At 43.8% G+C, this 15,610-nt stretch overlaps 2 protein-coding genes across 5 annotated transcripts; one reads left to right on the plus strand and one right to left on the minus strand.

Annotated features, from left to right (window-relative positions):
* Positions 1 to 629: 629 nt before the first annotated feature.
* asb5b (ankyrin repeat and SOCS box containing 5b) lies at positions 630 to 8,453 on the minus strand. 4 transcript variants are annotated; one of them, XM_028978272.1, is made up of 9 exons: positions 5,587 to 5,729; positions 4,836 to 5,031; positions 4,690 to 4,747; positions 3,779 to 3,858; positions 3,606 to 3,713; positions 3,229 to 3,379; positions 2,918 to 3,052; positions 2,611 to 2,802; positions 630 to 2,522 (listed from the first exon to the last, which is right to left on the minus strand). In XM_028978272.1, the coding sequence occupies exons 3-9, from the start codon at positions 4,742 to 4,744 to the stop codon at positions 2,395 to 2,397; spliced, it is 849 nt and encodes a 282-aa protein (XP_028834105.1). In that variant the 5' UTR covers positions 4,745 to 4,747; positions 4,836 to 5,031; positions 5,587 to 5,729; the 3' UTR covers positions 630 to 2,394. The 4 variants fall into 4 exon arrangements, with proteins under 4 accessions (XP_028834105.1, XP_028834103.1, XP_028834101.1 ...); XM_028978270.1 differs by having other exon boundaries at positions 4,832 to 5,031; XM_028978268.1 differs by lacking the exons at positions 4,690 to 4,747; positions 4,836 to 5,031; positions 5,587 to 5,729 and adding an exon at positions 8,219 to 8,453.
* Positions 8,454 to 10,693: 2,240 nt separating this feature from the next.
* On the plus strand, positions 10,694 to 12,742 carry spcs3 (signal peptidase complex subunit 3). Its single transcript, XM_028977769.1, has 5 exons — positions 10,694 to 10,916; positions 11,371 to 11,444; positions 11,842 to 11,918; positions 12,067 to 12,182; positions 12,522 to 12,742. Exons 1-5 carry the CDS (start codon positions 10,774 to 10,776, stop codon positions 12,652 to 12,654), a joined length of 543 nt encoding a protein of 180 aa, XP_028833602.1. The 5' UTR covers positions 10,694 to 10,773; the 3' UTR covers positions 12,655 to 12,742.
* Positions 12,743 to 15,610: the final 2,868 nt, after the last annotated feature.

Consider the following 15,610-nt stretch of genomic DNA (forward strand, 5'->3'; position numbering starts at 1 on the left):
AAGAGAGAGGAGGCGACAGAGGAGAGTGAATGTGGTGACAGAGAAGAGGCATCACAACGTATTTCTCATTCAGGAACACCAAAGTAGCCTGACATTAACAAAAGTAAATGATTGTATACATCCATTTAAAATAAGCTTTAACCATGTCACAAAGTGCTATCTGTCAAAAGAGCAGCGGAGAGTCGACAAGCAAAAATGCCCATGGTACAAATGTATCTTTTTATTTACCCCCCCAATATTCAGCACAAAGTTACTCCCTTGTTGCCCACATACATACATACATACATACATATATATTAAAAAACATCCAAGTTTGTTTTACTCAGCATAACTATTAATATACGTAAGTTTGCCGATTCGAATTAGGTCACTGAGCAAAGTGCCGTCCCACTGCTCCCCAGGTGCCTTTCATGGCTGCCCACGGCTCACTAAGGGTGATGGGCAACTCCTCTTTTTCTTTTGCTCTTTGTTTTCATCCCATTGTAATTGTAGAAACACTTTACCAGCATTACCACATGCTACTGGCACTACTGCCTACACAGAGATCCCAGCTTCAGATCCCAAAGGGAGAGCAGGCAATTTTTTCCTAATTCCCTGCTCTAATGGTGAAACACATAACCACAAAACAATACATTTTTAGGTATAACATTTATTGTGGCATTCATGGATTATTAATTACTTGCATATGTGACAGTTCCTTTGAAAATTCTAAATATGAACTCACAATGCATAAGCAGCACACAATAGCCATTTATCTAAAATAGTGAATATGTACAACACATAATGAATTCACATCTAAAATACTACCAGTGTGGGTCGCATGGCTCAAATCAAGGGTCAGTATCTTTGTGTAATAAATGCATTTGAAAAAGTAAAGAGAAGGAAGGCCCAGCAATTGGCACTATACATTTTCACAACAACACAATTGTTCACACAGAGTTTAAACACCACATGTGTAATTTTAGATTGAATTAGATGATTGCTTCAGAGAATAGATTTTCAGTCCCTGCTAGATGCTGCATGTGTGCTTTGTGCACTAATGCCTATATAATGTGGAAAAAGCCAAACAAAGGTGAAGTGAATACCATTTTCAACCTCATTACGATGGCACCTGCCCGTGGGTGGGATATATTAGCATGCAAGTGAACATTTTGTCCTTGATGTTTAATGCCCAAGGTCGCATCTGCAGATCGGCGTGTTGCTCTAAATGATAATGAGGAGGAGAGAGGCAGGACGAGAAGGAGATTGGAACTTGTATTAATGTTAAATAGTCTCACAAAGTGTAATTTTTCACTTGAATCAAATCAAGCATCACTAGAACTTCTGAAGGCTTGCTGTGGTATCTGGCAGAAGCATCAGTAGCAGGTCCCATACTTTTCAAGATGATGCCTCCATGGACCAGATTTTTTCATTGCTTCTCACATATGATTGACTGGATTGAGATTAGGAGAATTTGGGTGCAAAATCAACCGCTTGAACTCTGTTGTATTACTCAAAATTCCAGAAATGTGCAAAAAAATGTCAACAGATAAGCAAAGGCACCCTGGCCAGTCTGTTGCTACATAGCCCCATATGCAACAAACTACAACGCACCTTGTGTCCTTCTTTCAAAACCAGTAATTGGAACCACAGTAGATGTTCTATTGTATTGGACAACATAGGCCAGCCTGCATCAATGAACCTTGGCCACCCATATCGCTGGTTCCCTGGACTTGACCACTGCAAGTCAGCTGCAGGTGCTGTGACCCAGCCGACTAGCCATCACAACCGTGCTCTTGTCAAAGTTGATCACTTCAACATGCCCACATTAACTTCAAGGACATGATGTTAATTTATGCCTCATTTATTCCATCCACTGCTAGGTGCCATTGTAGCCAGATAACCAGTGTTCATGTCACATGCTACGGCTGAACCCATAGCTGGTGAAAGGCTGTTCACTTTTCCAATCTAGGTTTCTCCCTTAAAATGAATCCAACATCAGACGCAGCTTCATGTTTGAGACATTTTAAAACAGACCTGTGATGTGTTTATGATTGAAAGTGAGCTAAAAGCATTTAGAATTTTGAAGTCACTGTGCCAAGGTTGTTATTTGTCAGATCTTCTCACATTTTGCTCATGAGGACCAATCGTCCTGCACAGGCTCAAGTGCAGAATTCCCTGCAGAAATCACTACTTGTGTGTAGTCATGCAAACATCAATTTCACCACATTAAGTAATTTGTTCTGCTTTGATCACCACTATTACTTACTATTTAAAGTCACTACATAGGCAATAACACTTAAGGTTTTTTTGTGAAGAAATGTCACATTGCCAAATATGGGCCAGACTTTGGGGTGTCAGAGGTGAGAAATCCTACAGGAGAGAGATGAGTGGAGGAACGATGATGCACCGTGTTTATCTGTACTGCAGGAATCTTTTGAGGAGTGTGGGAAGTTTGAGCTGAGGGATGAAGTGAAGTCTGGAGCGGCCCACGTAATTTCTGATGTTCAGGCGACAAAGCTGGCTGAGGGAGCAAGGTGTAGCTGCAGCAAAATCAGACAAATGTAACATTTAAATGTAAAATCCATCATATGTTATTGATTATTCATCTTTCTCATATAAAAACGGTACCTTCATGGAGTAGGAGCATGCTCTCTGCTAAACTACTAGGTGGTGCTGTTTCCACTGGTCTCTTTAACTCCAGGTTTCTTGCGTTGATGTTTGCCCCGAATTCCAGAAGCACTTTGATGATCTCCGTGGAGTCCTTTTGAGAAGCAGCGTGTAGTGGCGTTTCCAGAAATCGGCCTTTCTGCACGTTTGCTCCTGTGAACCAACGCATATATAAAGCCTATGGAGTTCATATGGACTATTTTCATACCTCACAGCAGCTGACCTGGCTTTAACTGCTGACCCCATCCTTTAAACTAATGCCACTCACCATTTTCCAGAAGCTTCTCGGTACACTGGAGCTCCTGTGACAAACAAGCAATGTACAGCGGTGTTCCTAGATGAGGAATGTCATGGTCCACATCCGCACCCCATGCTATCAGAGCTTCTACACATGCTGCCCTTCCTGGAAAGAACACTCAGCAATAAATAATGATATTGTCAAAAGACTAAGCGTTTTTGGTGAATAGAAACAAAATTACATAAAAATTATATATTTTTTACATTTTATATAACAAATATATTAAAAATAACCCAACAACAACTTTAGCTAAATTGACACCTTTGTGCAGACAGGCATACCTTTATTGGAAGCTTCATGAAGGGGTGATGGCTGGCATATTTCAGGCTGGGGTTTGGCACCATGTTCTAGGAGAACCTCTGTACATGTGACACTGCCTGCTGAACAGGCATTAAACAGAGGTGTTACACCATCAATGGTGGTGGCATTGACCTGTTAGAAACAACACAGATTTTAACGAGGTTCCTGATAAATGTTCTGTTACTGACTTGTACAGAATACAGTATCAGTTCTACTTATAAAAAACAAGGTCAATATGTACAGCAAATCTGCAAACACACACATAGAGAGAGAGAGAGGAGGGGGAGGAGAAAGACAGAGGGGGGGGGGGGTACCAGAATAAATTATTAATAGAAATGAAACGGCAGAGGTTACTTACATTAGCTCCAGCTTCAATAAGCGCCCTTGCACAGGCCACATGGTCTCCCAAACAGGCCTCGTGCAGCGGTGTCACAAGATCAATAGTGATGGCGTTTGCACTGTAACCCTTCAAAAAAAAGTAATAATAAGACGTTTTTTTTAAAGACGCTTATTAAACTAAATGTGATGTACCTGTGATAGAAGGGTCTTCAGAGCAAGAAGACGTCCCTGACATGCTGCTTCATGGAGTGGAGAACGGTCCGCCCACGACCCTGCAAGACAAAACACCCACAAACACAGACTGTTGTAGGGCCATGGCTTTAATTATGTAAAGATCATCTGTAAATTATTTACATGTAATTACATGTCAGCAATCATTGTTTTTTTTGAGCTGATGTTTATCTTGTTCGATATTAATGATGGACACACACACGCGTTACCACGCTCTCTTCAACAATCGTCAACAGAACATGCTACACTCCGATACTCGGAATGCTCAACTACTTTTATCACTGACCTAGTCCAAAAATAGAGCCGCTCCTGAACATCTGAGCTGTATTTACGGCTCTTGTAAACAGCCTCGTCGGTGTATCGTTTAAAGAGGCCACTGCGTGCTATGTCCAAAGCTGCGGAAATTCCCCTGACCGAGACCCTTCCTCTGATGTAGCAGGCAAGCGAGTACAACTGAACCTGATCTGGAGTTCATCAGGGTCCCTTCAACTGATGGAAGGCTGAATGCTCTACTTAAATCATTACATTTACATTTACAGCATTTATCAGACGCTCTTATCCAGAGCGACTTACAATCAGTAGTTACAGGGACAGTCCCCCCCCTGGAGCAACTTAGGGTTAAGTGTCTTACTCAGGGACACAATGGTAGTAAGTGGGATTCGAACCCGGGTCTTCTGGTTCATAGGTGAATGTGTTACCCACTAGGCTACTACCACCCAAAAGGCGTGAAACAAAAAGTGGGGACACACACACACACACACACACACACACACACACACACTTTACATAGTCTTGCGGCGGACAGAGCAAAGCGGCAAACGTATATAACTGCCCCTCCCTTCCACAGAGTGACTTTGCAAGACAGTACGTACCCAGGTCCCCGTCACCCCATGGTACATCTAGCCACTGATACGTGTATGATGACATGGCCTGCGGACAAGAGGACGCTAGTCGTGTCAGTAGGGCCTGGTTCGTAAGCTGGAAGAGTCATTGCTGAATGCCAACAAACTGTACCTACGAAGCAGCAGCATCAGTGTTGTTATTTTGAATGTGCCTCGTCGGAACAAACGTCCGTGTTCAGAAGTTTCAGTGTCTTTCAGGCAGTGAACGCTTCTCTGGTGCAAAATGTCCCTTCAGCGGTCGCAGAAGGAAGGCTATCTGGGGCACGTTCAACCTCAGCCGGGAGCTGGATGACTCTGGGACTCTGGAGGACACTGGGAATACACACGTACTAAACAGAGCGCTTCTGGTCCGAAGCATTTCACATGCGTGCGCACATTCAGCTTGGTGCCATATCAGTTTACGTCCACTGGCGCGCCTGGGTGGGACGTGCAGAGGATCATGTGCGGATGAGCAGCTCAACACCCTCCTTCTGGGTCTTTTTAAGTTGCCGCTGCACTTGCCAGCAATGCCAGGTACATTTACATTTACGGCATTTACCAGACACCCTTATCCAGAGCGACTTCCAATCAGTAGCTACAGGGACAGTCCCCCCCTGGAGACACTCAGGGTTAAGTGTCTTGCTCAGGGACACAATGGTAGTAAGTGGGATTCGAACCCGGGTCTTCTGGTTCGTAGATCGTGTGATCCCCTCTGCCCACATTCGATCAAACGCAGGGAAACCGGCCGTGCGTGGCGATACCGGGCACCGGGCACCGGGCACCGGGGTTGTTTTGACCGAGCGAGATTATTACGTAACGACGCGTCTCCGTATCGAGGCCTCTGACTGGCTGCCAACCAAATAAACAACATCGCGCCGTGTCGCTCACCCTGGCTGGTCAGAACGCCCCAGCGCGATTTCTTTTTGGCATGGAGGTCGTCTCCGCCGCACGACGCGCGTTTGCGCGGCGCGCCCTCCCTGGCCGGAACTTCGGGCATGTTTTGCGTCAGCAGTCCCCGGCCGCGACGCACGGCGCGCGACTCGGCGCAGCGCGGACGCTGATTGGCTGCCGCCGAGCTGCTGTATGGCAAGCCATCCGCGCCATTTTACGCCACTCCCGAGAGTAAAAAAATAATTAAAAAGGGCGTTTTCTAATGCTGCTCAGTGGTAAAACAGCGTAAAAAATATAATATAACGTTCTCCGCCCTGTGCGCTTCACAACCAATGAAAGTGAAGTGATTTGTCATTGTGAAACACTGCAGCACAGCACACGGTGCACACAATGAAGGCCTGGGGCAATGGTGGCCTTGCGGTTAAGGAACCGGCCCCATAATCAGAAGGTTGCCAGTTCGAATCCCGATCCCACACACTGCTCCCCGGGTGCTTAACATGGCTGCCCACTGCTCACCAAGGGTGATGGTTAAAAGCAGAGGACACATTTCGTTGTGTGCTGTGCTGTGCTGTGCTGCAGTGTTTCACAATGACAATCACCTCACTTTGATCGAAGTTGAACAGTCAGGACCCGATCGGTAACTCAGAACGTCACACCAGTCCCGCACAGATCTCCTACGCTGCACCACGGCCGCACTTGTGTTTTTATGTGTCCTCGTGTTTTGGACAAAGTTTTTCTTTGTTCCCCTCAACAATTCACCAGTTGGACAACATCACTTAATATCACTTAAAACCATAAGGTGGTTTATTTTTATGCAAAATACACAAAATAAACACATCTCACACATTTTATTCCAGTGTGACCATGAAGTGGTGGTAGTAGCCTAGCGGTTAACACACACGCCAGAAGACCCGGGTTCAAATCCCACTTACTACCATTGTGTCCCTGAGCAAGACACTTAACCCTGAGTGTCTCCAGGGGGACTGTCCCTGTAACTACTGATTGGAAGTCGCTCTGGATAAGGGCGTCTGAAAAATGCCATAAATGTAAATGAAATACAAAATAATACACCCATGGTGTATTTATTCAAGAACTCACAGCACAAACACAGCGACTACCTTTTGCCAGCATCATTACCGACAGGTACACTTGCACAAAGGCAGGGGTATTGTGAAATACAGCCTCTTCCCATCAGCCTGCACTGCCCAGTGTACCTTGGTCATCTATGACCCTGTCACTGGTTCACTGGTGTCCTTCCTCGGCACAGCACCTGGGGCAGCGGTGGCCTAGCGGTTAACGATGGTTAAGGAAGGTTGTCGGTTCAAATCCCGATTTGCCAAGGTGCCACTGAGTAAAGCACCGTCCCCACACACTGCTCCCCGGGCGCCTGTCATGGGTGCCCAAGCGTGATGGTTAAAAGTAGAAGGCACATATCGGTGTGTCTCCATGTGCTGTGCTGTGTATCACAAGGAAAATCACTTCACTTCACAGTTGGAAGGTCCTAACCACTGCAGACCAGGGACATCCCGCAAGATCTGCCGTTTTTGAGTTTTGTGTATTTGGTCCTTTTCAAAATCGCTCAAATCTTCATCCATCAATCTTCATATTAACCACCTGATGGTTTGAAGTGCTAAAACAGTAAGTTGTGATGTTGTCCAACTGCTGAATTGTTGAGGGGAATGAAAAAAACAAAAACCTGAGTGTGTCCCTTTGTCCAGTCTCTCCTCATGTAAAAACACGAGTGTTGTAGCAACAGGGTGCAGCCGTGGTGCAGCACAGGAGATCTGACATTTTGAGTTACCGGTCCTGACTGTCCATCTTCGTTGGAGGCACAGATCATTAGAATACAAGAAAATGCCATTTTTCGGCGTAAACATTGTGGATGTTTGAATTTTCAACATTGCATTTTTCTTTACGGCGTTAAGTTAATCGGCGCGGACGGCTTGCCATATTGTTGTTCCGCAGCAGCGCGCGGTGGGCGTGGCACCGGGCTATTTTTATGCCAGAAAAGAAAAGTGACGCGTTGGTGATTTGGGCTTTATTTGGCTCTGGGTCCATTCGCCATCTGATTGGATGGATCCTGGGTGGCGCACTTTTTTGACAGATAAACAGATGGAAATAGACAAATCCGAGCTCCGCCAGTGTAACACTAAACGAAGACGAAGGGGCCTTTATATCTCTATACTGGGGCATGTTTGGGGTGTAAATGGGCAGAACCAGACAGGAGGGGGGGGGGCTCTCCTCTCATTATTCACCACATTGGCCAAATCCATTCTTTATTAACAGGTTCGTTATAAACTGCACTAACCACAAGATTAACAACACTTAAAAAAATCCAGTTGATTGCTTTGGTGATTATATACTTATGGATAATCCTAGGGAATTATATTATTTACTTGATACTTATTATTTAGTACAGCAACATGACAGCTAACTCGGATCTGTATACATATCACCACAAACGTAGGTCAGCATGTGCAGTCGAATATTGTACCGTACTGGAGAATGTTCTTCGCGTAACCATGTGGTCAGTCTCGTTCTTGGAAAAAGTTTCTAACAGGGAGACACGCCTGACCCAGAAAAACTCTGCCCAGCCTCCTCGCTGGGAAGTCGAGCGACGTCTACTCACGATGCCCTTGACCGAAGTCGTAGAACTCGAACGCGATGCGCGCCGCCTCCTTGCGGTTGCCCTTGACGACGTAGAAGTGCGTGAGGATGTTCAGGCTGATCTTGACGAAGAGCTTGAAGCAGAACAGGGCGAATATGGACAGGTAGACGTTCGTGTACTGCGAGCCGAACGGCCGGCTCTCCAGAAGCTCGGCCATCGCTGCGTGTGCCGGTGCCGCTCGGGGGCTGACTGCGAGTGGACCTGGCGACGCGTGGGCGGGGATCATGTGCCACCGTGGCACAGAAATCCCCCACGGCAGCTGGGCAGCATGCGGCGATGGGACGAAGCAGCTGCCGGGCGGACAAGTGGGCCACTTAGACGAGGCATAGTTGTGGGCTTTGTCATCGGGATGGACTTGGGGAATGCAGCTCGCATTGTTCTTAAATCGAAATCTGCTCATATTTATTGCCATTTAAGCCCATTGATCATAAAAAAAGTACTGAAGTAATGCATCAGTAACACACACAACATTGATTGCAGATTAATGTCAAGTTGTGTTAAAAATTCTATACCACAATGGTGGCAGGGACGCTTCTACATGTGACTGAAGTCACATCAGTATGTCAGTGTTGGTTAGACAATGGTGCTGGATGAGAGTTTTTTTTAGTAAAACAATTTTTCATCAGACGGAAAGTAATTAAAACAGCACATTTATTTTCTAAGGGCTGAGCACAGACTGTTCACAATTGTGGGTTTTATCCCTACAAATTTTACTGCAGCTTTACAACTTTTCAAGATACCAGAATGGTATTAAAAACATGATCTATTGGGGCATGCATTAGCCAAATGTGCAGCGTCTCCTTAATTATGAGCAATGTGAAAAATCATACCTCCAGCTCCTCATTCCTGGTACACTCTTGATCAACTTTTGTCACACCCGTCCTTCATGCTATTAGGAAAAGCTACCTATGAGTAGGGTCTGCTTAAGCAAAAAGGAATATTGGAGTACAGACACCTGAACTGATTCACATGGATGTGTTACATATGATCGTGAGCCAAAAAACATTTACATTTGCACAATTTCAACTGTTTATGTGCAATTCCAGAACACAAATCCAGATCTTCCTGGCCCTGGTCCAGCACCGCTTGCTGTAGATTGAACAAGCTCCCTGACCTTCAATCAACCTACAGCAAGCAGTGCTGGACCAGGGCCAGGAAGATAGTGAAGGACCTCAGACACCCCAACATTGGACTGTTCTCTCTGCTGCGATCAGGGCTCCCTGAAGTCCAACGCCGAGAGAATGAGCTCCTTCCCGCAGGCTATACGAGCTCTCAACAAACACAACACTTCATAGGACAGAACACTAATACACTCCAGCACTTTCAATCACTTCTGGACTCAATCCCCCCAGAATTGCACAGATTTTCACTTTACTTTACACATTTGCACACCTTCACACATATTTTTGTAACATAAAAAAACATAAAATAATAATATTATGTTATGTTTGCAATATTTGCATGTTGGTTCACTTGAATACTTGCAATAATTGCAATATTGATGTCAGAAGTAGTCACAAAAGCATTTCACTGCATATCAAACCGGGTATGTGACAAATAAAATTTGAATTTGATTTGTCTCATACATAACCTGCCCATGTGCATTTTGCACATTTGACATTTTGCATATGCCTTGTCTCACCTCTGTCTTATATCCTGAATAGAACTTCTCCACACCCCATTTGCACAAGGCATAGCCACTTTGTATAGTTTCTTTTATTTATTTGAGTTTGTTTTAGTGTAATTTAGCATTGTGTATGTGTAATCTTTTTATTTATCTGTGTGAAACAGTATTTCAACACACTATGCTGTGTATATTGTTGTCTTGAATCTTGAATTTACAGCACTTGGTAGACCTAAGTGCTTTAAAACTGAAACCCCTCCTTTGGTTTACTAGTACCCAATTCGTAAACACCATTAGTTTAATTAGTTTAAAAGCTTGCGTGTAAAGATCTCAGGAAGCCAGTGGAGGGAATGAGGCAGTGGAGCGGTGTGGGAGAATTTGGGAAGGTTGAACCCAAGTCGTGTTGCGTTCTGGATCAACTGGAGAGGGCGAGTAGCACTAAGTGGAAGACCAGCCAGGAGCGAGTTGCAGTAGTCCAGTTTGGAGATGACCAGAGCGTGAAACCACCATAAAGGCTTTAACTTCCCTCCACTAACACCGAAATGTGTCTGTGGAGGAGAGCATATGAAAACTCTCCATTTAAACTCTCAACTCGCCTATGAACCAGAAGACCCAGGTTCGAATCCCACTTACTACCATTGTGTCCCTGAGCAAGACACTTAACCCTGAGTGTCTCCAGGGGGGACTGTCCCTGTAACTACTGATTGTAAGTCTGATAAATGCTTTAAATGTTTATAAAAAAAAATAAAAAAAAACAGGAACAGGCGCAGCCTCCACACCGGCAGGTGGCAGTAAACCAGGAAGCGCGTCTACTTCCAGGAAGCGCGTCCACTTCCTCATCTTAAAACACAGACGTATACTTCCGCTTTCTCCGTGTTCAGCAGCAGCGACCATGAACACGGTTCTGTCGCGGGCGAACTCCCTGTTCGCCTTCTCGCTCAGCGTGATGGCGGCTCTCACCTTCGGGTGCTTCATCACGACCGCCTTCAAGGACCGCAGCGTGCCGGTGGACATCCGCGTGTCCAGGGCGATCATGTGGGTGGCTGCTAGCTGCTGCTCCGTGCGCCCGGCGCCGGGTGCGAGGCGTAAAAGGACCCGTGTGGGGCGGGGGGTCGTGCTTTTTTTATTTAAAATTGACAATCCGAATGTTATTTGCGGAGCAACACTGATCGTCGACATGCACTGCGCATTAGACCAGGGGTCACCGACCCTGACCCCTGAGGGCGCCTGCACGTTTCTGTCTTTACCTTCACTTCACATCTTGATTCGACATCCGTACTCGTTCTTGGGTTGAACGTGGGAAGGTCTGCCTCGCAGGACCAGGGTTGGTGACTCCTGCACCCCTGGATGTTTGGGGATGCAGCACTGGGCGCCAAAACTAAAACCTTTGAACCTTAGTGACCCGAGGTGGACGAGAGGCGGACTATTTGAACGTCATTAGCAGCGGACATTTCGGGTTGTGACGTTTTTTTCACTCTCATTTTTGCAGAAAAAATGTTGATGACTTCACTGGGCCAAGAGAGCGGAGTGACCTGGGCTTCATCACCTTCGATATAACAGCTGATATCCTTTCGAAAGTGATGTGATTGTCATTGTGAAACACTGCAGCACAGCACACGGTGACACAACGAAATGTGTCCCCTGCTTTTTTACCATCACCCTTGGTGAGCAGTGGGCAGCCATGACAGGCGCCCGGGGGGCAGTGTGTGTGGGACGGTGCTTTGCTCAGTGGCAGCTCAGTTGGACCTCGGCGGTTCGGGATTCGAACCAGCAAATTACGGGGCTGCTTCCTTAACCGTTAGGCCACCACTGCCCCACTTTCACTCTTCTCTTCAGTCAAACACGAAGAGAGATGCAAGGACATATGGACCAATGTGCGTTAATGTTTGTGAGAGATGTCCAAGCTGCAGATGATTCATTCACACATTATTCTAGATGCTTTTCTCTTAACATCAGTCACATCTGCAGCCGATATTTGACTGGAATGTCAAGCAGCTCTTTTTGTACTTGTCGGCAGAGTACACAACAAAGAGTAATGTGAGTGATCCCGATTTACTGAAACACAGATACTTGGCTCCACAGCTAGGTTATACCTATGTGTGATTTTCTATAAACTAAATTAGACACAGAATCTTGTTGTTTTTCACTCTGAATTGTGTCTAAAAATGGCATTTGTTCTTCTCAGGTCTTGAACCAGGTGGTGCTTTGGGACAAAATTGTGCTGAGAGGTGACAACACAAGGTTGAACCTGAGGGATATGAAGTCCAAGTACTTCTTTTTTGATGATGGAAATGGTTTAAGGTATGTTTTTGTTTTTGTGGTTTAAGGTTTGGGTGGTCTCACAGCAACGCTTTAAAGCATTGGTTCTCAGCCTTTTTGAGTAATGACCCCAAAGATAATATTGGTTGGTGTTTGCAACCCCTGAGATATGCTTAAAATGTAAATGTACAACTTTTTTTCAATGATCTGGGGACCTCCAGAAGAAAGACCTTTCATTTAACGAAAGGATATTTTCGTTACTTTTTTGCCTTTAGAGGGCAGCATTGACCTTCTAATGACAAAAATGAACACATACAATAATTAATGATTTTTCAAATTCATAGAAGAATTTTTTATTTTTTTTTATTTTGTATGTGACAGGTCAAATAAGAACATCACACTTACACTCTCCTGGAATGTGGTGCCAAATGCAGGAATTTTACCTCTGGTGATGGGATCAGGACACAAGTCTCTTCCCTTCCCTGACGCGTACGAAACTACAAAGAGCTACTGATCAGCTAAATGGATCACTGTTTGTAAATGTTGTTGGTTTTGTTTTACGATTTTTATTAAAAGTGGATCCCATATGAATGTTCAAATGATTATTTGGTGTCATGTCTTAAAGTCTCTTTAGTCTTCTTCAATTGCTGTTTCTGCCTTAATCTGTTAACCTATGCTGTGCCGAAACATCCATTTGTACATCATCTACCCCATTATAAAGCAATCAATTAATTATTGTTAATTTGCTAATTGTGTTAAGTTTCTAATTACTTAAATTTTAGAGAAAACCTTTGATATAGAATCTTGGAATTCCACTTGGTTCCAGCTGAAATGATTGTATAATATCTTATTATGCTTTGATGTAATATGAAACACCAACAGTGTACAATGGAAAAAATATAAAACATATATTCATCAACATGCTAGAGTATATAAAATAGCTTCAAATTATGACTTTTACAGCATTTATCAGACGCCCTCATCCAGAGCAACTTACAATCAGTAGTTACAGAGACAGTCCCCCCCGGAGACACTCAGGGATAAGTGTCTTGCTCTGAGACACACTGGTAGTAAGTGGGATTTGAACCTGGGTGTGAGTGTGTCACCCACTAGGCTACTAGCACCTCACATGACTGAAAGTGAACCATCACAACATACGTCTTTATGTTCGTGTTGATGTTCGCACATGAACCTTTAAAAACTGCCACCAGATGGCGTCTCAACTCAGTTTTATTACTTGAAACATAATTTAAGATGAATTATACTGAAGGCCTACTGTACTACAGACAGAATGCAAAGTTGAGAATATTCATTAAATTATTAGAACATTATCTTACCTGCTCTGATAACTTTGACTAGGCTCACTATGCACGGTTTATAAGAAAAGGACGAGTCTTATTTGAACGTGATGTAAGCCTAGATTAAAATGTCTCAGAAATTTAGAAATTATTATTATCACTAAACTCTTCAGACTCATCCAAATTCCCACTGCCTGAAGACTAATGAAGGGGTTAATGGTTGGTTGTGAAACCCCTTCCACATCAAACAAAAAAGCAGATTCAGAATATGTAGTACAAATACCATGATCTGGATAAGCGGGGATATGATTAGGTCTACTCAGATTATCCTGGGGGAAAAAAAACAATCAAGTAATGAGCCAAAGAATATGTACCACCATTTGTGTGGGGCCAAGAATAAAAAAACACCTCACTAACTGAATGAAAACTTTAATGTTAAAAAGTCTATTGTTCCAAACACACAATGGGTAAAAAAGCTCAAGGTTAACATTGCTTCATCTGAACAGAAAAAAATGTAATTACAGTGGGCCAAATATTTGCATTCAAAAGGCTGATTTTAATCTTGGAAAAGACCTCTGAAAATAACAAGATCGTTTGAGAAGTTCAGTGAACATCTGTGGTATGCAGGGGGGGAACAAAACAAGAGCAGCAAAATTCAGGGTCTGCTATTTAGACAAAAGGCACTGAGGAAAATGTTCCAGATGCGAAAGTCAAAGTGCATAGCAAATCATTGTTTGGTGTAGATGTCAAAGAGATCCCTGCCTCAGTCTTGCATATATTTTTTAAACATAATTTTACATGTAATTTTTGCAAAATTAAGACATTTGAAAAAAAATCAACCTTGAGGCTTTTCAAACTGACTTTTTCAGGCCTCATTTCTGAGGAACAACATTCTCTATTTAAGTACCTTATTACTGTATTGTGATACACAGCAAGCACAGCAGCCAACAAAATGTGTCCTCTGCATTTAACCCATCACCCTTAGTGAGCAGTGGGCAGCCATGAAAGGCGCCCGGGGGACATTGTGTGGGATTTGAGGATTTGAACCCGCAACCTTTGGTTACAAGTCTGCTTCCTTACCTGCCTGGCCACCACTGCAGGGAATCGAGCTCATTTTTAAAAAAATGTCATGGCTGTTATGGACAGTTGTAAAAGATACAATAGGACAATGACAGCACTCACAATACTCCGTGCATAGAGACGCTCTGTGTTGCTTCTGTGATTTGACATATGCTGTCAGCAGGATTGAATGGATGCATTTGTTAGACCATCAAATAATTGTTGAGCTCTATCTTAATGTCTGAAAAAATGCATCAAGGATGCTTCTACTCTGACAACAATGATGTAATGATGCATTTTGAATCCATCCTTGGCCACAGGTTGTGACACCCCGCAGTTGCGCATGTCCCGTCCATTCTGCACAGAGCCTCTGGACATATGGGGCGTCTGTTTCCTCTCTTAGCTGCATGCCTGCATGTTTTTTTATCCAGTCATATACTGGCCTTTTTGACCTTTGTGGGCTTGAACTCTTTACCACATGGACCACAAGGTATTTCACCTGTCTTATCAGGAGGCTGCGGTGGGATTCAGTCTCATAATTGTTCATAAATCTGCGTTTTCAATTGACATTTCAGTGTGTCATGTGATGACTGAGTTGAAATGATTGGACTTGTTTGACTGTTTTATCCATTCAGAATCATTGTGTAGACATGATCTGGAGATAATGTCAGATTCTAAATTTCCTTATGAAATTATGAATTGTGAAATGCAGCTGGTAGGTCTATCCAGAGTCTGTCTCCGGATTTTTCTTGATTTGTCAGGTTTGACATTTCAAGCTTTTGGTCAGCTAATTCTAACTGTTTTAATCTCTAACATTTTATCAGTTTTTCTTTTTTAAAAATGATTAAATACTGTATTAAAATGAGAAGTCCTACCAGTGGTCATACAACCTTACCTCATCATGAAAGAAATCAATCACTTTATTGAAGCAGATGTTCACAATTATCATACACCTTTCATGAAGCCTGTCTGGAAAAGCATAGGAGACAGCAAGTTCAAAGGTGACCCTGTCTGTCACCATTACAAGAAAATTTCAAGTGTAGTGTTGCAAATGCTTAAAGCTTGCTTGTTTTTTGTAGGGAAAGGAATTAAAAGGGAACGTGCATTTTGAGA

The sequence above is a fragment of the Denticeps clupeoides genome, chromosome 4 (genome assembly GCF_900700375.1).
Source record: "Denticeps clupeoides chromosome 4, fDenClu1.1, whole genome shotgun sequence".
NCBI classification, from domain to species: Eukaryota; Metazoa; Chordata; class Actinopteri; order Clupeiformes; family Denticipitidae; genus Denticeps; species Denticeps clupeoides.